The following is a 21,552-nucleotide window of genomic DNA, read 5'->3' on the forward strand; positions in this document are numbered from 1 at the left end:
GTCATCGCCTGTGCTGTGGAACTTTCACGCTCTCTCTCTGATGACTTGTAAACAGCCACATGATCGCCTCGGCAGCTACTCGTGCCTGGCATGAAGATTTGAGACTGTCTTAGCTGTCTCGCGGTGAACTGACGTCACCTCAACGATGAGAGCAATGAGCAAAGCGATGCTGAACATGAAACACGATGAGCCCTTGGGTCTGTACTCGTATTTGTTGCTTGCATGTGGGATAGACCCTGACGAGACCCGGAGCGGCCCGTTGGTGCTATTTTTGCCGGTGGCGCTGAGGGTGTCCGTTTAAGTCCTATACATGTACCGAGGCATCCATCCACGATTCCTTTGCATGAGCGTATTCCCTTGGTGTTACCGCTGGATTCTTGATGACCAAGCTCTCTGTTCAGCATTGGAATCCAGGTCATCTGACTCTGCATATCCAGGATTTTCCTGATTTACTGCAAAATGATGCTTCGTTGAAGTTGTTCAGCTTTCATAGAGACTTATAAGTAGTCAACCTTCCCCCGTTCCCTTCCATAGGACCGGAACCTGCATCCATCTTGGCGTCTCGTAGTTTGGAATGGTAATTTGGCGTGGCTGTGTGAGTTCGCAACCTGCCTTAGGAAATTACCCAGGTACTAATAACCCTTGGGCAGAATACGGCTTCTTGGGCTCGCTGAGTGTATGTATGATATGCATGCAGAAGGCATAGGTGGGCATAAGTCACTACAAAGCGGATAACAGTTACGATCCATACCATCTTATACTTGCTTCATAAGGCAAGTTTGCCGACAACTGCTGTTGTGAATGTCATTGCCTATGAATAGCAACTTTGTGATTAACACAATCCTACACATGGTTTACGCGATAATGCCCCCAACTCCAAATCGTCAAAGATTTTTACACCACTTCAGGAAGATATGTGTCATAAACGGCTTGTATACCTAGGTAGCTAAGGTGGGTAGACAAAGCATCGGCCCGTCCAGATTCAAGACTACTACTTGTAGACGAGCATGAGTAGCCAAATCTGCTCGTCTGCGATCCTTCCTGCACACCATCTCTACCAGTAATCCTTCGGAAAGGATTTCTGTACCACAACTCTTCCAAGTCAATAGCCGCTGAGAAACAATAAGCTTTGTAGAAGTCTAGGCGCCGTTGGTCCCGACAGTAGTACAACATGGGTAATTCATCCAACTTGTTATGTGAATCAAGCATCAAGGTTGGTAATACAGCTCAAGCTCCGACTTCACAATCCTAGATATGCGTGTAAGCCGAATCCCCCTCCTCGGCATTCCGATGCATCTTATACTTGACGTGACACTACACATAGCCTATTGCGCTATTAGGGTTTCTCAAAATCTTGTCGTGGATATCCAACTCGGGTTGGAAAGATACATATACGAAGCTATATCCGGTCCGTAGTAAATCTTCTCTTTCAACTACACATTCGGAGAAGTCCTCCACGTTGTCCCCAAACCTCAAGACCTTGGAACATTCAGATAACCGTTCAGAGAATCATCCCTCGTCTCTGTATCCCACTCGCACCATGTTATCCGGCTCACCCACAAAATACGCCGTCGCCCTCTTCTCAGGCTTCCAAGCCCTCGACGTCTTCGGCCCCCTAGACGCCCTCAACATCCTCTCCGCCTCCACCCCCCTAGGCCTCTACATCCTCTCCACAACACTATCCCCCGTATCGACGATCCCCGTCAAGGACCCTATCCCCGGCTTCATCGGCCAGTCCGTCGTCCCGACACACACGTACCAAGACGCCCCAAGCGACATTGAAGTCCTCCTCGTGCCAGGGGGTCAAGGCACACGCGATCCCGAGCTCACGCAGCCCGTCGTGGACTTTATCGCATCGTCGTTTCCGAAGCTTCGGTATCTTCTTACTGTGTGTACGGGAAGTGCGGTTGCGGCAAGAGCTGGCGTTTTGGATGGCAGAAATGCGACGTCGAACAAGCTCGCCTTTGACTGGGTACTGGACTGAAGGCCTCAAGCTCTTGATAATGGCTATTGGACTAACAATAACGTTTTTTTTTGTAGGTCATGTCGAATGGTCCGAATGTCAATTGGATTCGTCACGCGCGATGGGTACAGGATGGCAACATCTGGACCTCGTCGGGAGTATCGGCCGGCATTGACATGATATATGCCTTCATTGCTGATCAATATGGCCAAGAGCTTGCTGACAGTATTGCAACAATATCAGAGTATTCGAGAAGCACTGATCCTACGAATGACCCGTTCAGCGGGCCGGCATGAAGGGAGCAAGAAGTTTGTTAGACGCCTGGAGTATCTGCATTCGTAGTATTAACCTATGGGGTTTCGTTATTGCGTTGACTCTTTTGTACACAAAGAGATTCTATATGAGCCTTTATTTATATATTACTGCCATGAACTTCGCAACCCTACCGCTCAAATCTCCCTATGTCACCTCCTGACCCACATCACATCCCCTCTCTAAAGAAAAAAACTCGAACCATCTAGAGCTGAGTATACCGGCAGCTCACCGGCTTCGCATTAGGCAACGTCCTCGCCGTGAAACCCAGACATCCCTCATTCCCTCCAGGCTTCTGCAGTCCCAAGCCCAGCCAAATCCTCCACGAGCCATCAATGCTACTCGGACACGCAATCAAAGCCGTGTCCTTGAACCACAAGTTCTGGTCCGCATCAACCTTCCAGCCTTTCAGCTCTCCATATCGCGGAAGAGGAGCATCCCCAGTAATGTAGCCCACTATTCCCTGTCCTGCAAGCACACACACACACACACACAAGTCAGTCCAACAAATCCCGACTTTCAATTTCCCCAGCCTTCGTAGCCAGTCCCGCATCAGAGAGAGTGAGGAGAGAAAAGACTTACCCATGCCAGATCGATCAACAAACACCTTCTGCTTCACCCCCTCGCACGAATACAGCACCAACTCCTCGTTCTCAACGTAAAACGTCGCGTGGTCGCTCGACTGGCCGCCCTTGCACGTGGCATTCTGCGCCGGCAAATTGAGGAACAGACCGCTCTTCGCAGCACTGACTTGCGCAAAGTGAATGGGGCTGGCAGACCGGAGGGCCATAACATCAAAGGTCTTTGGTTTGGCGGGCGACGGAGCGGCGGTAGTGGCAGTGAGAAGGAGGGAGACGAGGGACAGGAGCTGGAACTTCATGATGGGCGGTGATGGTGATGGTGGTGGTGACGATTTGGTGATTTCGATGTCTTCTGAAGAGTGTAAGTAAGTAGTTGAGGTGAAGGGTCATAAACTGTGTGACTTGCTGAAGAGGAAAAGGTCTGAGACAATGATGATTCTCGACTCTTCTTATAGTAGTCCTTCCTCCTCCTCCTCGCTTCATACCGCCCTCCCAACTCCCAGCACCTCGTTCAGAGCGAGACATTTCAGCCACCATCATCCCCACCGTCTCAGGGGATCAAAGCTCCAGCAGCATTCACACATCAAGCAACGACACCGACATTTTCAGCTCCTGAGTGCCGAGAAGCCTTGGCACGACCCAAAATAGACGTAAAATCAAGCATAGCCGACATGTATTGCCGTCAACCGAGAGTGCCGACTTGCGAACATCATCCGAGAAACCTCGTGTTGATCGGTCTGCTGGGGGTCCGATACGAGAAATCGAGTCGATCGGCGTGGAACACAGTGGCTGCAGGTGGCTGTAGTGTACAGGAGAAGAGTCTAGAACTACCACGTCCGCTGGCTTTCAGCTCATACAAGCGCAGAATAAAGCAAGGGGGATGACTGCTTCTATTTATGCAATTGCAAGTCTCTTCACAGTGTCACATACCTCGCCTCAAGTCAAACAATCATGGATAGGCTGCAAAGCCACTAAATACAAAGAAAGGTGGTGTAATCTATATTCATGAAAAAAACAATTGCCGTCAATCTATCTATAGGTAGGTAACGTAAGGTGTGGTATCTCCGAATTTCACAGTCTGCTCGCTAGTAGTACGTTTGCCATCAGTTCCATCGATGAAATCAGAGCGTCGTAAAAAGTGCATTGACAAGGTAATAAATGACGTGTGCTGGTATCATGCATCGTGTGCTGTCACATCCTCTGCGTCTTCTTGCACTTGTCGATCCGACAGCTTGGGGTTCCGCAGCGCTAATGCAAAACAAATCATGGGCAAACAGATAAACATGCCCGTGATGCAAAGTAACCGCTGGATGCTTTCATAACTGTGAATAATGGCGCCTCGAATCTCGGTGCCCACGGGGTATTGCGAAACGATGTGAAATGGATTCTCGTAAATGGCTCGTGCAAGCGTCGTGTTTGGCTGGAAAGCGAGGCTCGCCTCCAGCGTCGGGTATAGAGTCTGGGTCCAAATGGCCCCTGACAAGCAAGTGCCGAGCGCACTGCCAACGTTATAAAAGGAGAGGTAGAGACCCGTCAAGATGGCGACATGGTCTCGAGAGGCTGATGCCTGGATCGAGGCCTGAGTGGGATAAGCAAACAGGCCGCTGGAGAGGCCGAGGAGGATCTGGCCGCCAACGAGCCCGGCCCTGGAAGTCGTAGTCGCTCCTCCGGGGAATCTAATGAGAACGCCCAAGGCGACCATGAACAGAATGGTGCCCATGACGATGATGTGCTTGAGTCGGCGGAACTTGTAGATGACGAGGCCTACGGCAACGCCGCTGACAACGCCGAAGAAGGAAAAGAAGGACAGGATCCGGGTCGCGCTCTCAATGGGAAAGTCGAATGCAACGATGAGGACGGTATACAGATAGTTGCCCTGCACATACCAGGCAAAGTTGAGCAAGCTCCGCACGGCCAGGGCCGCCCAGACGCCACGATCCTTGAGCAGATGGAAGGGGACCAGGGGGTTTCTGGCGCCGTTCTTCTCCCACAGGACAAAGACGGGAACGAAAATCAGCCCGACGACTAGCGGGAGGACCACCTGCGGGTTCCTCCAATGAGATACCGTGCCGCCAGCAATCGTCAGAGGCGTGAGAACAAGACTAAAGGCTGTGACCAGCGTGACGAGCCCGATGCCGTCCACCTGATCGAAGAAGCGGACGCTCCAGTTGCGGAGGTCTTCGTAGGTCTGCCCGAGCTCGCTCTTGTGCCCGTGCCGGAGGGTTGTGCGACGGTCGATGGAGTACAGCGTGATGAGCAGCGGCAGCGACGCGACAGGGTAGATGATGCACCACATGCCGATGCCCCAGCGCCACGTGGTGATGCGCAGCACGGCAGACGTGATGCTGCCGCTGATCCAGGTGTTGATGACAAAGGGCAGGGCCGGGATGTAGCTGAAGAAGACGCGGGCGCGCATGGACGAGAAGTCGGCGACGAGAATCTCCAGCAGCAGCACGATGCAGGTGTAGCCGATCTGGTAGAGGATCGTGCCGGCGCAGAAGGAGTAGACGGAGCCTGCCGTCGACTCAATGGCCATGCCGACGACGTAGAACAGCGTGGATGCCGCCACGACCTGGAAGCGCCCAAGAACGTCGGCGATCTTGGCCGCCGTGGGCTGGACCGCAACGGCGACGACGCTCCTCAGCAGGTTGATGGTGGCCAGGTATGAGTGCACCGAGAAGCTCGAGGTGGCGTAGGGCATGTACGTCGACCGGACCTGGCTCTCGAGGCCGTAGGCATAGCCGATGAGGAAGATGCCCGAGAAGATCCAGAAGCGCTCCATGGACGAGAGTCGGGCAGAGGCGGCCTCCATCCGCGCCACGCCCGCAGCCCGAGAGCCGGAACCCGCCGGCGCTGAGTCTGCATCTTCGGCGTCCAGCAGACAGTCATGATGGTGGTTGTGCTTGAGAAGAGTGGTGGCGATGGTTGCGTGAGGCTCGGGAATGGATCGCAAGTCCGAGCCTAGGAGCGGTGCTTGTTCGCCTGAGGCGGCCATCGCTGATGTTATTATTAAGCCTCGGCCGGCGATGGATCGGATAGAAGCGCAGGCCGAGAAGGGACGAAAAGGTCACAACAGCCAGCGATCATTTGGATGCGATGCTTGGTCTCATGTCATTTCAAGCAAATCAGTAAAACGCATAGCAAGCAGAAAATGAAAAGAAAACGGCAGAATGGCAGGGGGGATGAGGGCTTTATGAGTGAGGAGGCGAGCTTTGCGTATGTACTTCAGGTATAGTAAGGGAGGTAAGGGTAAGTGGTAGGAGGCAAGGAGACTCTCGGATCTGATAAGATCAGGTCGGGTCAGTCAGGCTGATGACAGGCAGCCACGGCCCACCAGGTCCGCTGTAAGATGCCGCGCTTCCCAGCAATAATAATGGCCGGCTAATCCAAGCACTACATAAGACCATGTCTGGCGGATAATGGATGCGGCCCAACAGCTCCCGTCCGCTGGCATGATCATCGTCACATGGCCGGGTTGGGGCGGCTAGGATGGATGGTGGTGGGTGGTTGCAGGAGGATGAGACGGCAGAGCGCCACGGCTGAGAGAGACATGCAGCTGGAGGAGTCAGAGTCAGAGGAGGAGTTGGGGGCCTGTGCTGTCAGTGACTGCCTACTTAAGGTGATATTAATCCCTACCTACCTAGGCTGACATGCGGTTGACGTGAGCTGTGTCTTTGATCACGGGCCTCCGTCTCAGCTGAAGAAAAGAAGCAAAGACGAAGAGTGAACGGCAGACATGGCGATGGAGGGAATCCCAAGTGTGCGCCGTAGTACATACATACAGTAATAGCATCCTGGACAGATGCGCAAGGGGATGGTGGAACGTGAAGATATGCACAAGCAGGGGGCAAGTTTCTGCATCGTCACAGCTGCTGCATTTGCCCTTGCTTCGTACACTTCAGCATGCGTTTCTTGAGGTTGCATCGGGTGCCCCGTCTGCCTACATGTCCCGCGGAGATTTCAGCCCGATTCGACAGGGACCTAGCTATGTATGCGTCATTTTGGACACGGCGTTTTCATCTTTTTGCATTCGCAAATCCCATAGAGGGCATATTTGCTTCCTGTGCCTTGGCGCAGCACTCACCTGTTCTGATCTCTGAAGCTCCGTGAAGCTCCGAGACACGGCACGTCAGCTTGCCTCTGCAAGTCCTTTGACGGGAAGAGCTGATTCCAGCCGACATTGATTCGTCGCACTCATCGCCTTGCTGCGCATTCATTTCGAGCTTTCCCAACGGCTACTCTTAGTGGATGTTGCAGGCAGCGGCGGTGATCCTTCAATAGGACCAGTCTCCGAGGGATGCAGCTCCGCCCATTCATGCCATTCTCTGGCCCCCAAGAACTTCGGAGCAGGTAGCAGCCTCATGACATATCACACAAGGGCACGCTCTGCCTCGTGTCTCGTCGAGTCGGTTTGCCTCGTGTCTCGTCGAGTCGGAGAGTTGGTCGCCGGATAAGCAATCTGTCCAAGACGACCGAGTATGATGCTAGGAGGCGGGATGAGGAGAGGTTCGACATTTCCACTGGCACTTCCATGACTACCTCGATTCAATTTCAGCCAGACCTTTCCGTTGAGCAGGGAGACTTTCCTGCACCAGGACGGCCGTATGAGATGGTCTCATTTGTCCACGGTGCGCATGCTCGATGAAGCTTCTTTGGAGCTGTGCTTGCGATATTCTTCCGCCCGAGACAATGAATTCCATTGAAGAGACCCAAAGTGTTTTAAAGTGAAGCGCTTTGAAAGGATGCCCGATAAGATAAGATAGCGGTCCAGTGCCCCGCCCCCGCTACAATTGCACCTGTACGCCTTTGTCGGCCCCACCGATTAGCAGAGATTTTGGTGATGAGCAACAACTTTTTTTTTTTTTTGCAGGCTCTCTTTTTTCCTCTCTGGCGCAAACTCGAGACTCACCAGCAACTCCGATTTTCGCACCCGAGCAGAATATTCAAGATGGCGGCAAACGTTGAGGCTGAGGCGCCTCACAACACCTTTGACGTACGTCCAATTGCCCCCTCCAACAGGAGCTACGAAGCAGGAAGCAAAGGCCATCTGCAGGGTTCGTCGGAGCCTCTGGCTGTGTCGCGATATCTGCCCTCCCCATGTCACCACCGCGCAACCTGCCCTCGAAGCTGTCACGAGCCTCGCACGAATTGCTATCCAACACGATGTCGGCCGATATAAAGCGATGCATGCCTTCTTCGGAAGGCAGTGAACGACAACTATGCGACTGCGAAGTACAACCCGGGGGCAGCTGAGGGCAGACTGGCTCATTCGCAGTGGTCTGGATGGCATCGGCACAGTCAGAGACGACAACGAACACTAGAAGATGCCATTGCCTCTCCAAGATAGGATCCGTGATGGCTAACACCTCGTGATATAGACTATCCTTCTGTTGGACTTTGGTTCGTCAAGCCCGCTCCCTTGACTCTTTTCCCGCGGCTGTGCCAACCCCAATCTTTCAACAAACGGCGATCCTCTGTCCACTCCTGCCAATTTTCTGTGCACATGAATCACCCCATGACCCATGACATATATATATCCAACTCGTAATGGCAAAATGCTTATTCAACTTGTTTACAGGCTCTCAAACCTCCCACCTGATCCTTCGTCGGTTGAGAAATGAGGCCCGAGTGTACTGCGAAATGCTGCCATGCACCACTAAGCTGGCGGAGCTTACCTTCAAGCCCAAGGGAATCATCCTCTCCGGTGGCCCGGCATCCGTCTACGATAAGGACGCACCTCGTAAATCCTCCCTTTCTCGACCTGCGGGGACTATAATGCTGATGTATCCAAGACGTTGATCCCGCCATTTTTGATCTCGGTGTCCCGATCTTGGGTATCTGGTATGAAACCTCTCGCTGCCTATGAGTCATACCGGCACTAACATCATGCTCGTAGCTATGGTTGCCAGGTAAATCTCTCGCATCTAGTCTTGTAAAACCACGCCATGAGAATCGCTTTCCGTCAGTATGCTGCGGAAGAGTGAGGACTCGGACAGACTGCCGCAGCAATGCCATGACGAGTTGTCAGAATAGGAACTGATCAATTCTGCGTAGGAGCTTGCCTGGAGAATCGACTCTGCCAACGTCGCTGGTGGACAGATCCGAGGTTTGTAAAGCCAAGAAAGCCTGGCCGACGAATGGACCGCGGTTCTAACAGTATCATCTCGTAGAGTATGGCCATGCCGATGTCACCATCCACAACGGAGCCAACTCCCACGCCAACCGTCTCTTCGCCGGCCTTGGAGAGACGATGCACGGTGAGACCCTGGCCTCGATATCATCATCCGAAACATTGAGTCTAACATGACTGTAGCTTACATGAGCCACTTTGACAAGCTTGTTAAGCTGCCCGAGGGATTCGAGGTGATTGCCAGCACCCAGAACTCCGAGTACGCCGGAATTGCCCATCAGACCAAGCCCATCTATGGTACGCTTTGCTTTATTTGCTTATGGTTTCATGGATTCTTCAACTGACTTTGAAACCATATAGGCGTCCAGTTCCACCCGGAGCTGGAACACGTAAGTCCTCTTTCGACTCTGCGACCTTCGCCTCTGCTGACTCGGTCGTCATAGACACCCCGCGGTATCGAGATCCTGCGCAACTTTGCCATCGAGATCTGTGGAGCCCAGCCCAACTGGGAGATGAAGGACTTCATTAAGAAGGAGATTGTCCGCATCCGCCACCTTGTCGGTGATCGTGCCCAGGTCATTGGCGCCGTCTCGGGTGGTGTGGATTCGACCGTTGCGGCCAAGCTCATGCAGGAGGCAATTGGTATGCTCCCGTCACCGCTAGCCCACAAGCATTGTCTCGAGCATCTTGAGAAGCTAATGCAGTGCAGGTGATCGCTTCCATGCAATTCTGGTGAACAACGGTGAGAGCGCACTCGTCCCATTCTCAGTGGTGATTCACGTAGCCCTAACAGACTTGCAGGAGTCATGCGTCTGAACGAGTGCGAACAGGTCAAGGAGACCCTTGACGAGCATCTCGGCATCAACCTGACTGTCGTCGACGGAGCTGAGCTGTTCCTTAGCCGCCTCAAGGGTGTCAACGAGCCCGAGAAGAAGCGCAAGATCATCGGAGCCACCTGTATGCTTGCTTCCCCTTTCCTCTTCCGCCAGTGCTTGGAAGCCTCTAACGTAGATGCAGTCATCGATCTCTTCCAGCAAGAAGCTCTTCGGATCGAAAAGGAGGCCGAGAACACTCCCAACGCCGGCCCGGTTGAATGGTTCCTGCAAGGCACTGTACGTATCTCCCCCCCCCCCCCCCCTGGATTGCAATGATGCTGACATTGACCGTAATAGCTCTACCCTGATGTGTATGTCTGACCCGTTTGGTACTATCACTACTGTGCGAAAAGCTGACCTTGTATTAGCATCGAGAGTGTCTCCTACAAAGGTAAGGCGCTTGCTTGAACTGTCGTCAAGGGATCCACGGCAAGCTGACATTTCCGCAGGACCAAGTGCCACGATTAAGACCCATCACAACGTTGGAGGCCTTCCTGAAACTCTCAAGGTACTAATCATGTCAAATCTTAGCTACAATTGTAACTAAGCTCACTAACACTCTGCAGTTGAAACTGATTGAGCCGCTCCGAGAACTGGTATGTTGTTCAAAAGTCCATAATCAGGAGGTTATCAATTGCTAACTCTAGATCAGTTCAAGGATGAAGTCAGAGAATTTGGCCGGGAGTTGGGCATTCACAGAGACCTCGTGATGCGTCACCCTTTCCCTGGGTATGTGCCTCGCCCTTTCAATGAAACAATCCGCGCTAACGTTCTGCTCAACAGTCCCGGTCTTGCGATCCGAATTCTGGGTGAGGTTGACGCTGAGAGAGTCGCCATCGCTCGTGCCGCGGACCATATCTTTATCTCTGAGATTAGAGCGGCCGGCGTGTATGACGAGGTAATGGTGCTGATATACCTTCTCGCGAGCATTTCTAACCATGCCACAGATGAGCCAAGCCTACGTTGCCATCAGCAAAGACCGAGGTACGTGTTGGTCCCGATGTCTGCTCCAATCAGCAATGGATTCCCTAGGATATCACAAGTCTGTTACATGGTTGCTGATAACTATACAGCTGTCGGTGTCCAGGGCGACGCTCGAGTTTACGGATACATTGCCATGTAAGTGCTTTCATCGATGCTCAACGGACCATACCCTGCCTTATCCACGCAAGCCGTCCTACTGGACCACCATATCGTGGGAAAAGACTTTTGCGTTTTGGGAGTAAACATATCAACAATCACCTCATCTCGCACTCTCAACAATAATTGCCCACTGGAGTTGATTGCTAATCTGGACATCAGCCTTCGTGCCGTCAAAACACTTGACTTCATGAGCGCCGAGGTAAGATTCCGCCGCATCTAATCGGACATGAAGTTTCTGGCACTAACACCATTCTCACAGCCTTACAACTTTGACTTTGCCCTGCTCAAGAAGATCTCGACGCGCATCGTCAACGAGGTGGAGGGCATCGCACGTGTGACTTACGACATTACGAGCAAGCCTCCTGGTGAGTCATCCCATGCCACTCTGTTCGATGACGAAAACATTTGAGCCCCCTTACTAACCAAGTCAATAGGAACTATCGAAATGGAGTAAAGGGGTGTTTGCAGGAACAAAAATTGACATTTGCGTTGCGTTATGAGTTTGCAATTTTAGAAAAGAAAAAGGGTGCGGTACCAATGTGAGACGAAGCCACCGCTGGGAGACGCCCTCGAATTTGGATAAGGGTTCTCCTCAATATTCTCAGTAACTGCTTTGGGCCACCGCAATCTCAATTATCCCCCGGGCCTTGCTGGTACGATTGCACCACAGAGCTTCTCGTTACGGCATCACCACCAGCTGCGTCACCAGATTCCCACTTGAACTTGCGCTGCGACAGGCTCTAGTTCGACCATACAGATCCACAAAAAGGAAACATTCCATACTATTTTATTGCCATTTCACTTCCACGTCTGTCCTGTACGGCGGCGGACGGCAGGCAATGTATTAGCATGGAAAGGTGGTGTAGTCGCAAGAGAAAGCCCAGCTGCAGCAGAGGAGAATCAGATGACAATATAGATTCAATACCAAAGTTATATCCAGCTTCCTGATGCAAAAGGTTGCGCATATATGCCATGGCTTGATACATACCTAGGGAGTCAATGTTGTGCTTCGGCCTCGTGAAGATGTACAGATGGTTTAATCACACCAAAAGTAGCCCTTCTAAGCCCCTCCCGCTCAGTCTCCAGTTATACCCGCCGCGCTATGAATCGATCGTCTACCCTGTTCTGAAATGGTTGGAAAAGAGTTCGAGAACCTCGATTCGAAGCGGGTGGTGCAATGGTTCTCAATTGAGGGCGAGACTTGCTAGGAGCCTGTTCTTGTATCACCGATGATTTTCTTCAGTCTGATGAGGCTGGCGAAGGGCTGCGTGCGATCCGCCCACTGCCGCCAGAAACCCGTCCTGATAGACTTCTGGAAGTAGAAACATTTCTGTCACTGAGGCGGCGATCAAGTCCACTTTTCAGGATGGCCTCTAGCCATGAATCAGAGCGTCATGGGCGGCAAGTCTTTATGCCATGCTTGAGGCCTCAATGTCCATGTTGTTACAGGTGACGCATGCTGACTTGTTGCAAGCCTGAGGCTGAGAAGAGGGATTCGGTCATTGTCCTTGCTCACCACTGACTCAGTGAAGTCTTGACAAGCAGGCCAGACTCATATATCTTTTATCAATCTCACTTACTACCTTGTGGTGGACATCAGCATCCAAGTCGAAGCGTAATGTTGGACTGCATACGACTTATCAAGGCTTACAGGATACAAGTGATGTGGTCTAGCTTGTGAAACCGGAGCATCGTCCAACTCCACGTTTCCATCCTTTCCATCACATGCTGCAATATGTACTAGGTAATTGCAATCCCTTTCTGGCAACGCCTATTGAACCACCTCGTGGACATGGAGTCTCCCTTTCGCGTTGGCATCTATATTCTCGCCCTGTTTGACGGCTGTTGCCAACTCTAGGGTATGGCGTCGCCCGCAAATGTATGTATCGTGAAGGCAGTGAGGCGGCCAGTCGGACCAACCATCAACCTGGCCGTATCCCAGAATATCCCCAGTAAAAGCACACAAGGACCCTCCAGAGCATGTGTATTGTTGAAGGCTTGTTAACGGATAATGCACTTTCCAGATATCATGCAGTGTTCTTCAGCTGCAACCCCGGCGCTGCACATGCACACGTCATCGGATCGTTCAGTCACCGATCTTTGTAACTAGAGCAGGATCACACAAGAGCCAAAGATGCAATGCAATGCAAATAGTAGTACAACAATTCCATGTCACACCGAATAATACGGAGCAAAACGGAAGAGAAGCTGTCCCGTGTCTTCCCCCCCAGATTCACAGGCAGGTCGTCGAAACGAGTAATTTTGCCGACCAGCTCCGGGAGCGGCCCCGTCACTTTCGCGGGCAGCTAATCGGCGACATCGGAACCCCATCTTCCGGCCGCAGACAACTCAAAATCTACCGCTAAACCGCTACTAGGCCAAGGAACTGCAACCAGACGACGGGATATTGATTGACTGCATTCTTTAACCAAGTCGAGCCCCCTCCAATCGAACTGCTGCCATTTCTGCTGCTGCTTGTTCGGTAACAGGACGAGCGCAATGGCGACAGTCACCAAGGAGCCGGCGGCTGCTGAGAAGAAGCAGCGCCCCAATGCGCTGCGATCCATCATTGCTGGCTCAACCGCCGGAGCGATTGAAATCGGTATGTCGTGATGCGCCTTTGCCACGAGTCACGCGAGCATCCTGATATACTGACTGCTTTCTCGATTGATTGACATAGCCATTACATATCCCGCCGAATGTGTGTCCGCACCGCTACCTCCTTGATATCCGAGGAACCACATCCTCTCGCCTCGGCGACTGAACCACTGACCAGATACATTGCAGTCGCAAAGACAAGATCGCAGCTCAACAGACGGCTAGCAGAGGGCCAGAAGCTGCCGTGGCCTCCGTTTGGAACGCAGTGGTACGCGGGATGCACCACGCTCATCATTGGCAACGCCGCCAAGGCGGGAATCCGTACGCAGGCAATGCGACAGCTGGCTGTATGATGACAGGTTCTGACACAGGTGCTAGGATTTGTTGCGTTTGACCAGTTCAAGAGCCTTCTTGCCGACGAGAACGGCAAGCTATCCGGGCCGCGAACCGTCCTGGCTGGCTTTGGTGCCGGCGTCACGGAATCGCTGCTCGCCGTCACTCCTACAGAGAGCATCAAGACGACTCTGTATGGCCCCCCCCTCCGCACATGATGCCTTTACGTCTCCTAACGTTCCCATTAACTAATCTGCTACCCCTTCAGCATCGACGACCGCAAGTCCCCCAAGCCCCGCATGCGCGGCTTCCTCCACGCCGTCCCCATCATCGCCCGCGAGCGCGGCATCCGCGGCTTCTTCCAGGGCTTCGTCCCGACGACGGCCCGCCAGGCCGCCAACAGCGCCACCCGCTTCGGCGCCTACAACTTCTTCAAGCAGATCGCCGAGTCGTACACGGCGCCCGGCGAGAAGCTCGGCGCCGTCGGCACCTTTGCCATGGGCGGCCTGGCCGGCCTGGTGACGGTGTACGTGACGCAGCCGCTCGACACGGTCAAGACGCGCATGCAGAGCATCGAGGCCAAGTCCATGTACGGCAACACGTTCCGGTGCGCCGCCATGATCTTCAAGCAGGAGGGCATCCTCACGTTTTGGAGCGGCGCGCTGCCCCGGCTGGCGAGGCTGGTGCTGAGTGGAGGAATCGTGTTTACCATGTATGAGAAGAGCATGGACTTGATGAACAAGCTGGACCCGGAGATGAAGTACATCTGAGGGAGAGATGTAGGGACATGGGAGGTGCTGCTAGACGGGAGAAGGAGAACGAAAAAGACAGGCCTGGCGTTTAGGATTTAGATGGGCACATGCAACCTGGTTTTGGAACAGCCACTAGTTGTAAGTGTATGTATATTCGTTATGTACGGTGATGATTGCAAATAAAGAACGTCGTTTTGGTATCTCGTTCCCCCTCGTGCCCAATTCTCATTGTAATATGTAGCCCTTTGCCCTCCTTTCCGTTGTTTTTGTTTTTTATATGCCTGTCTCGTTCGTTGCCAATGTGTAGTCGCTCTCGATCTCGACCGAGTGTCCCTGTCGATGTCGATGCCAATTCTCCCGTTCACTGCCTCACTGCAGTCTAATCATGCCCGACAACCTCTTGCCCAACCTCTCCAGCCAGGTCCTCTTGGGCGCCTCCTCAATCTCCCTGACCAGGTCCTCGAAATACGTCGGCTGGCTCTTTGGCTGCAGCATGGGGCCCTTGAGCTTATACTAGACAGTCCGCAAACCCGTCAGTTAGCAATCTCTCATCACCCAACCGAAGAAACCAGTAAACGCAGATATAATAGAGAAAAAAGGGTTGTGTGTATTGCGCACCCTGTCCCTAAACTTGTTCTGCACCAGAAACTGCAGCGCCCTCGCCTTGAGCAGCTCCTCCGTCTCCATGGCGGGCTTGTACGCGCTGAACCGCTCGTCGACGACCTTGCCCAGGACGTCCTGGAACTGGTAGTCCGGCCGGAGGTCCTGCTTGGGCCATTTGGCGAAGACGTCGGAGTAGATGCGGCGCTGGTTTTGGAAGCAGGTGTCAGTCAGTCAGTGATTCACCAGATCCATCAACGAGTCGGAATGCGCATGAACAATTGGAGAAGGGAATGAAAAACTCACTGCTAGTGATCGCGACATTGTCAACAGGATGCGCGACTCTCTCTCTCTGGCGCAAAATGCAACCTCTTTTCTTTTTGTCGTCACTGTCTCGCAAACCGGATGGACTGCCCACCTATTTATTGGGATACCAGCCGAGCCAAGATATCGAATTTCTGAGCTTGATGCAAACTTTCCCGCCCATACAGTGCTGGCTCCACAGTGCGAGCTCCAATACGCATGCAGCTGCAAAAAGTACTGGGTTACCGCTGAAAGTGCGCTAGAGCGTGCATCTTGTGCGACATCAGACGTTCCGGCTACTTCTGCAGCCTCCGGAGGCGCGCACGGTCCCCGGAGCTACCTAGACAAGGCGATGCAAAACAGCATCCAGACATCATCGACAGCGCCTCATCTGATTCCTCCGAGCAACAAACGCGCAGGTTCCGGTACGAGCCTCGGATCTCGTACTGGGCATTGTAAGAGCAACCTACCCAGCCACTGCACCTTCAGTTGACTCTGCCCGGGAGAGCCTGTACTACTACTAAGGTACACACCTACTGCAGGCAATAAACAGCGCCGAAAGCGCCAAACGAGGGTCCCGAACCCCCCCCGCAAAAAGTGCCTCCGAAAGACCCCCAAAGAGTCCCTGCCTGGATCATTCCAGAGCGCTCCTGCAGAAGTCGAGTACCGGTACGCGCGTCGCTACCGGCTAGTACCCAGAGCGCAGCTGTCTTCCGGCCGGTCCCGCAGGTACCTCGCAGTGCACCGGCAGGTCCAGGTTGCCTCCCTGCCTTGGCGCTGGGCTGGGGGTCATTGGTCATCAGCCATCAGTGGCCGCATAATCCCTAAAGTGACCTGAAGCGCAGGGCCTTTCTCTGCCTGCTTCCCCATCCATCCGTTCATTCCACTTCTTCACCAACTCATCTCCAAGCCTCGACTCCTCGACAAACGACTTGATTCTTCTGTTCATTCTTTGATTTTCGTTTCCTTCTCTTGTTCCTCTTCGCGCCTTATACCCTCGTCGCCTTGATCCTGTGTCTCGATTCAAATTCTTCACCTCTCGTCTTCCTTCTCCTTTGTTTTTTCTCCTCGCCCCTTTGCGTCGCTTTTTTCCCCGATCTGCGCTCCTTTTCTCAACGGCGCTCGTGACCCGATTACGACATCACCAACTCTCCTCAAACACCGCCGTTTCCTCCGCGCTGCGTGAATTTTTTTAGCAAACAACCATCGCAATCATGTCTGGGCGTTACGAGAGGGTACGTGGCTGCTCATATATTTTCAGTCCCCCTTGAAAGACACCTGATCTTCGGTCAACGGTGGGCGCAAGACTGACGCTCGATTGATGCAGGTAAATGCCCACGACGAAGACGAGGAACATGATGTTCCACAGCGCCGAGCCCAGATCCCCAACTCGCCACCCCCGTCGTTCCACTCCCGCGCCTCCTCGCCGACACGAAATGGCCGGGTCAACAACGATCTCGCCGATGCCTTTGATGACGACGATGCCAGCGACGACGAAGCCGACGACAGACAACGACTCGTTCGGCAGAACTCGACGCCGACCATCCGATCTGCCGACTCTGCACGGTCCTCTGCTCCGACGGCGCCTGCACCAACCCCAGCGACCCCGGACAACGCTTCGTCTGGGTCACGACCCCGAGTGATGGGAGGCGGCGTTGGGACCGACGGAGTGTTTGCCAACATGTCAGCCCGACCTGAGCGGACGGATGTTAATGCTGAAAAGGAGGAACAGCCACCGGTATGTCCCACCTTGCCGATCCTCTTGACACTTCAAGTCTTGAAAAATCACTATGAAAGATTCAATACTAACGAGCCTTGCAGACGTACGAACAAGCTGCTGCCGATGCCGCCCCGCCGTACTGGGAGACGACAATTCTTGCGCCCGGCTACGGAGGTGCCGACGAAGTCTATGTGGACGGCATGCCCGTCGGCTCGGTTTTTTCATTCATCTGGAACGGCATGATCTCAACCTCATTCCAGCTTGTCGGATTCCTGCTTACCTACCTCCTCCACTCGACTCACGCTGCCAAGAACGGATCGCGAGCAGGCCTCGGCATCACCCTGATCCAGTACGGCTTCTATATGCGGGAGACGCCCGATGAGGCGCCAACGATGACGGGTCCCGACGGATATGCGGCGCCGCCAGATCCCAACTCGCACAACTTTGATCCCGACGATGTTCGTGATGACGGCTCTGGCATCTCTGGTAACGACTGGATGGCCTATATCTTGATGGTTGTCGGCTGGTTCCTCCTCATCCGGAGCGTGGCCGAGTACATGCGAGCCCGACGGCATGAGCAACTGGTGCTGCAGAGCCCCGACCGAGGGCTCGGCGTTCCGGTCATTGCCGAGGGCGAGAGCGCAGAGCACGTGGTATAGAGCGGATGTTTCCTCTTCTTGTAGACGTAAACCGTTTGCGTATCCTCTTTTCGTTGTTGTTGCTTTGCCGCCGAGTGGCTTTTTTTCGTTTGGGTTGTGGAAGGGAGAGTGAGGGGACGTGGTTGTTCATAGCAGGCAAGACTTTTGTCCTTTGCCTCATTGCCGTGCTTTATCGAGTTTGTGGCATGAGTTCTGGCGTTGGGGAGACTTGCATTCCTAGTTCTGAGGCATCACGCGCAGCACGCTTCTCTTATGTAGAATGTATCAATATACCACCACAGTGAGCCACACGTCTGCTCAGACATGTCTGTTCTCTGCTCTCGAGTAAGACTGAATGATTAGATCATTGAAAGTTGCTCACACTGGGAGCGTCTCCAGCTGGCAGATACTGGAATCCATGGTCGGGTCTGGTCCCATCCAGTGATGGCGTGCATCCTGTAATTTACCTAATCTTACAGGGCCCTCCACTAATTTACAGGCCTGGAGCGGCCACTAACGCCCGCTAGCCGCCGCCCCGCGTCGTGCGGGGTCTGCAGATGGCCCGCTGGTTGATGGCGAGCTTGAGCGCTATCGGGTGTCTGTTTCTCATCAATCCCATTGTGGGCACATGCAGCGGGTATTACTTCGAGCAGCTAGCTGGTGAATGACTTACAACCTACCTCCATCAGTCAGCACGGGAGCTCAGCTCATGGGACGGACGGATCCTTTGACGTCTTTCTCACATCATGCCGTGCTGATAACTCTCGATACCCTCATAACATCTTGTCATTCTCACTGATACTTTTCCTTCCTGCAATCACCTACCGAGCTATCGTCGATCGTATCATTTGCTTACTAGTATCGTGAACCCGTCTTGACCGTCCACAGCATCCATCCTACCTCTGAGCTCCCCGACGGACAACACAAACCCTGGCTCTTCCACTTCGCCCTCTCTCCATAACCAGACTCCCCAGTCCAGCCTTGTTGCTCAAGTCAGCTGGCGCTTGCATCCTCCTTGCCGCCGGACTCGAGGCTCGACGAGGCATCAGCATGGCGTGGCGCTGCTCGGGAAGCTCCAACGCAGGGCTCGTGGCCAACCTGTGGACTCACGGCCTCATCACCGAGCCTCTGGTCAAGGAGGCCTTTCTCAAGGCATGGCCATTCTTCTCTGCTTCTCCGCTTCAGCTTGTCCCCAAGAATACAACACATCTAACGCTTGGAACAGGTCGACCGAAGGCATTACGCCCCGGCCATGCCCTACCAAGACTCCCCCCAATCCATCGGCTACGACGCCACCATCTCCGCCCCCCACATGCACGCCTCGGCCATTGAAAACGTCCTGTCCCGGCTGCTGCCCTCGGACGCCTCCCCGGCGCCGCGCGTCCTCGACGTCGGCTCCGGCTCGGGCTACCTCACGCACATCTTTGCCGAGCTGGTCGGCGACCGGGGCCTCGTCGTCGGGCTGGAGCACATCAGGGAGCTGCGCGCCCTCGGCGAGGCCAACATGCGCAAGAGCCCCGACGGCAGCCGGCTGCTCGACGAGGGCAGGGCAAAGTTCGTCGTCGGCGACGGGAGGCTCGGCTGGAAGGAGCCGGCGCGGCCGGGCGAGGAGCAGTTTGGCCAGCAGTGGGATGTGATTCATGTTGGGGCCGCGGCCAAGGAGGTGCATGCTCCGCTGCTGGAGCAGCTCAAGGCGCCGGGATGGTGAGTCTCTCCTCTCTCTCTCTTCTCTCTCTCTTTTTGTTGTTTTGTATACTGGTGCTGACGGCGGGGGTTTCAAGCATGTTTATTCCGGTGGACGATGATGCCACCGGATGGGATCAGAGCGTGTGGCGCATCGAAAAGGACGAGGAGGGCAACGTGACGAGGAAGAAGCTCTTTGGGGTGCGGTACGTGCCCTTGACGGACCCTCCCAAGAGGTGAAGTCTGTGGCCTTGTTTTTGCGTTTGACTCGCCTTGATTGGATTCTCTTTGTAAGTTGGTATGAATATCCCCTGAGCTATTGTCACTTGGATTTCTTATTTGACGAGACTGGAACCGAACGATCAAAGGGATTTGCCATCGATATTCACCAAGATTCAATAACACCTAGCCTTGTGCAAACTGTTGAACGAGCGTATACAAGTCATCAAAGTCGTGTTCTCAAGCAGCCTCCTCAACGCCTCGAAACTTGCATGTACTACCATACCACCTCCACATAATCCTCCCTTTTTCAATACATAACCTCTTCCAGTCAAACAGCTCCCCTTACAACAAGCACACAGCCATAACCAATGCCGTCACCCCCAACATCACACCAGCCTCATACCTCGCCCCTCCGTTGATTGTATCCGGCACCTTTGTCGGAACCTCCCCCTGCGAAGTCGGCCACGCATGCGAAGCCACAGGATCCGTAACAAGCTTGACACCCGAAGAAGAAGCCGCCGCATGCGCCTTCGTCTTGCAGTGCTCGCCGTCGCACTCCAGCTTCGTGTGCACATGAGGAGGAGGCGCAAAGGGGCATCCCGGCGGACACGGAGGCGGGCAGTTGCCAAAGGGACAAGGCGGGCATCCCGAGGCCGCGCAAGGAGGCCCGCACTTGTCGGGGCATCGCGGCAGAGCTTCTGCCTCTGCCGACGCAGCAGCGGCGTTGTGATGGTGCTTTGTGATGGGGGTTGACGGCGGGTCGATGGCCTTTGCTGTGAGAGGGCAGTCTGTGACTTCAGGCGGGCAGGATGTGATGGTCTTGACTTCGGTCGCCGTCTTTGTGGGCAGGTCCTTGTTGTTGTTGTTGTTGTTCCAGGCGCCGCTGCCGCCAATGTCCTTTTTCTTGTCTCCGTGCTCCTTCTCGCACTCATCGTCGTCGAATTCCTTCTTGTACAGAGTATAGCGCTTCTTTCCCGAAACAGGACACTCTGGTCCTCCGCAGAAGCCAGCCGCCTTGTCGGCCTCGATACACGGGATCTGGCAAACCGACTCGTCCAGGACCTTGTACTGCGGCTCGGCTCCTGACGACGACGACGACGAAGGTGATGATGATTCGTCGCAGTGGCAGTCCTCGCCGTTGAGGGCGGCAAATTTCCCCTTTTCGTGGCACGCGTGCTGGCATTGCTCTGCGGAAAAGGGCGCCGCCGCCGAGAGGACGGCCTTGTAGGGGAAGGAGGGGGCGTCTGCTTCGACGCAGCCGATGTATTTGAAGCCGGGGGCTGCGTGGTCGGCTTGGGCGGCGACGCTGGCGGCTAGCAGGCCTGTGAGGAGGAGGAGGCGGGACATTGTGTTGATGGTGATGATGATGATGGGATGTGTGGAGGTTTCAATGAGTGAGTGAGTGTCTGTGTGTGGTGTTTAGGTGCTCTGCTGGAGCGTTGGGCACACGAGGTGTGATGAGGGCTTGCTGGATCTGCTTTGAGAGGAAGAGCGAATCGTGCAATGTTATATATACATCTATAGGGGGGTTTTCCAACCTCTCAGAGGGATGCATCGCCAGATTTGGGCACGGGGACAACGGCCGTGGGCTGCTTTCCGCGACATACGGGGAATGTATGTGCAGCCTCACATGAGCTATGAGAGCCAATCGCGCAGATGCCACGCGACCCGACACTCTGTTCGTATCGAAGGTAACTAG

The 21,552-nt window shown here is 54.0% G+C and overlaps 9 protein-coding genes across 9 annotated transcripts; 5 read left to right on the forward strand and 4 right to left on the reverse strand.

Moving 5' to 3' along the window:
- Positions 1-1,540: 1,540 nt before the first annotated feature.
- Positions 1,541-2,259, forward strand: TRIREDRAFT_107949 (uncharacterized protein; the record flags this gene model as incomplete). The annotated part of the gene is made up of 2 exons (XM_006965654.1): positions 1,541-1,972; positions 2,041-2,259. 2 exons carry the CDS (start codon positions 1,541-1,543, stop codon positions 2,257-2,259), a joined length of 651 nt encoding a protein of 216 aa, XP_006965716.1.
- A 147-nt stretch (positions 2,260-2,406) lies between these two features.
- On the reverse strand, positions 2,407-3,223 carry TRIREDRAFT_122127 (uncharacterized protein). Its single transcript, XM_006965811.1, has 2 exons — positions 2,858-3,223; positions 2,407-2,743 (listed from the first exon to the last, which is right to left on the reverse strand). The coding sequence occupies exons 1-2, from the start codon at positions 3,153-3,155 to the stop codon at positions 2,481-2,483; spliced, it is 561 nt and encodes a 186-aa protein (XP_006965873.1). The 5' UTR covers positions 3,156-3,223; the 3' UTR covers positions 2,407-2,480.
- Positions 3,224-3,898: 675 nt separating this feature from the next.
- Positions 3,899-5,938, reverse strand: TRIREDRAFT_78465 (uncharacterized protein). The gene has a single exon (XM_006965812.1). It carries the CDS (start codon positions 5,849-5,851, stop codon positions 4,031-4,033), a length of 1,821 nt encoding a protein of 606 aa, XP_006965874.1. The 5' UTR covers positions 5,852-5,938; the 3' UTR covers positions 3,899-4,030.
- Positions 5,939-7,804: 1,866 nt separating this feature from the next.
- Positions 7,805-11,458, forward strand: TRIREDRAFT_4152 (GMP synthase; the record flags this gene model as incomplete). The annotated part of the gene is made up of 23 exons (XM_006965500.1): positions 7,805-7,849; positions 8,235-8,256; positions 8,435-8,596; positions 8,649-8,697; positions 8,785-8,788; positions 8,911-8,962; positions 9,027-9,113; positions 9,170-9,283; positions 9,347-9,375; positions 9,430-9,628; positions 9,696-9,728; positions 9,788-9,943; positions 10,004-10,098; positions 10,237-10,252; positions 10,311-10,369; positions 10,428-10,457; positions 10,514-10,590; positions 10,645-10,759; positions 10,809-10,845; positions 10,935-10,980; positions 11,164-11,203; positions 11,264-11,369; positions 11,439-11,458. 23 exons carry the CDS (start codon positions 7,805-7,807, stop codon positions 11,456-11,458), a joined length of 1,593 nt encoding a protein of 530 aa, XP_006965562.1.
- Positions 11,459-13,503: 2,045 nt separating this feature from the next.
- TRIREDRAFT_62480 (uncharacterized protein) lies at positions 13,504-14,705 on the forward strand (the record flags this gene model as incomplete). Its single annotated transcript, XM_006965655.1, has 4 exons — positions 13,504-13,606; positions 13,792-13,923; positions 13,981-14,128; positions 14,204-14,705. 4 exons carry the CDS (start codon positions 13,504-13,506, stop codon positions 14,703-14,705), a joined length of 885 nt encoding a protein of 294 aa, XP_006965717.1.
- Positions 14,706-15,056: 351 nt separating this feature from the next.
- TRIREDRAFT_4154 (uncharacterized protein) lies at positions 15,057-15,611 on the reverse strand (the record flags this gene model as incomplete). The annotated part of the gene is made up of 3 exons (XM_006965501.1): positions 15,057-15,200; positions 15,306-15,494; positions 15,594-15,611. The coding sequence occupies 3 exons, from the start codon at positions 15,609-15,611 to the stop codon at positions 15,057-15,059; spliced, it is 351 nt and encodes a 116-aa protein (XP_006965563.1).
- A 1,300-nt stretch (positions 15,612-16,911) lies between these two features.
- TRIREDRAFT_62577 (uncharacterized protein) lies at positions 16,912-17,969 on the forward strand (the record flags this gene model as incomplete). The annotated part of the gene is made up of 2 exons (XM_006965656.1): positions 16,912-17,328; positions 17,412-17,969. 2 exons carry the CDS (start codon positions 16,912-16,914, stop codon positions 17,967-17,969), a joined length of 975 nt encoding a protein of 324 aa, XP_006965718.1.
- A 921-nt stretch (positions 17,970-18,890) lies between these two features.
- Positions 18,891-20,008, forward strand: TRIREDRAFT_122131 (uncharacterized protein). The gene is made up of 3 exons (XM_006965657.1): positions 18,891-19,100; positions 19,174-19,652; positions 19,730-20,008. The coding sequence occupies exons 1-3, from the start codon at positions 18,999-19,001 to the stop codon at positions 19,869-19,871; spliced, it is 723 nt and encodes a 240-aa protein (XP_006965719.1). The 5' UTR covers positions 18,891-18,998; the 3' UTR covers positions 19,872-20,008.
- An 18-nt stretch (positions 20,009-20,026) lies between these two features.
- Positions 20,027-21,200, reverse strand: TRIREDRAFT_107960 (uncharacterized protein; the record flags this gene model as incomplete). Its single annotated transcript, XM_006965813.1, has 2 exons — positions 20,027-20,051; positions 20,257-21,200. The coding sequence occupies 2 exons, from the start codon at positions 21,198-21,200 to the stop codon at positions 20,027-20,029; spliced, it is 969 nt and encodes a 322-aa protein (XP_006965875.1).
- Between the last annotated feature and the right edge of the window lie 352 nt (positions 21,201-21,552).

Source organism: Trichoderma reesei (genome assembly GCF_000167675.1).
Source record: "Trichoderma reesei QM6a unplaced genomic scaffold TRIREscaffold_10, whole genome shotgun sequence".
NCBI classification, from domain to species: domain Eukaryota; kingdom Fungi; phylum Ascomycota; class Sordariomycetes; order Hypocreales; family Hypocreaceae; genus Trichoderma; species Trichoderma reesei.

Excerpts from the sequence above, each read along its gene's own strand:
- TRIREDRAFT_122127 (XM_006965811.1), bottom strand. The coding sequence starts at position 3,155 with ATGAAGTTCCAGCTCCTGTCCCTCGTCTCCCTCCTTCTCACTGCCACT. Across the intron at positions 2,744-2,857 it reads TGTTGATCGATCTGGCATGG|GACAGGGAATAGTGGGCTAC; the intron begins GTAAGTCTTTTC and ends GTGTGCTTGCAG.
- TRIREDRAFT_78465 (XM_006965812.1), bottom strand. The coding sequence starts at position 5,851 with ATGGCCGCCTCAGGCGAACAAGCACCGCTCCTAGGCTCGGACTTGCGA.
- TRIREDRAFT_122131 (XM_006965657.1), top strand. The coding sequence starts at position 18,999 with ATGGCGTGGCGCTGCTCGGGAAGCTCCAACGCAGGGCTCGTGGCCAAC. Across the intron at positions 19,101-19,173 it reads TCAAGGAGGCCTTTCTCAAG|GTCGACCGAAGGCATTACGC; the intron begins GCATGGCCATTC and ends CGCTTGGAACAG. Across the intron at positions 19,653-19,729 it reads CAGCTCAAGGCGCCGGGATG|CATGTTTATTCCGGTGGACG; the intron begins GTGAGTCTCTCC and ends GGGGGTTTCAAG.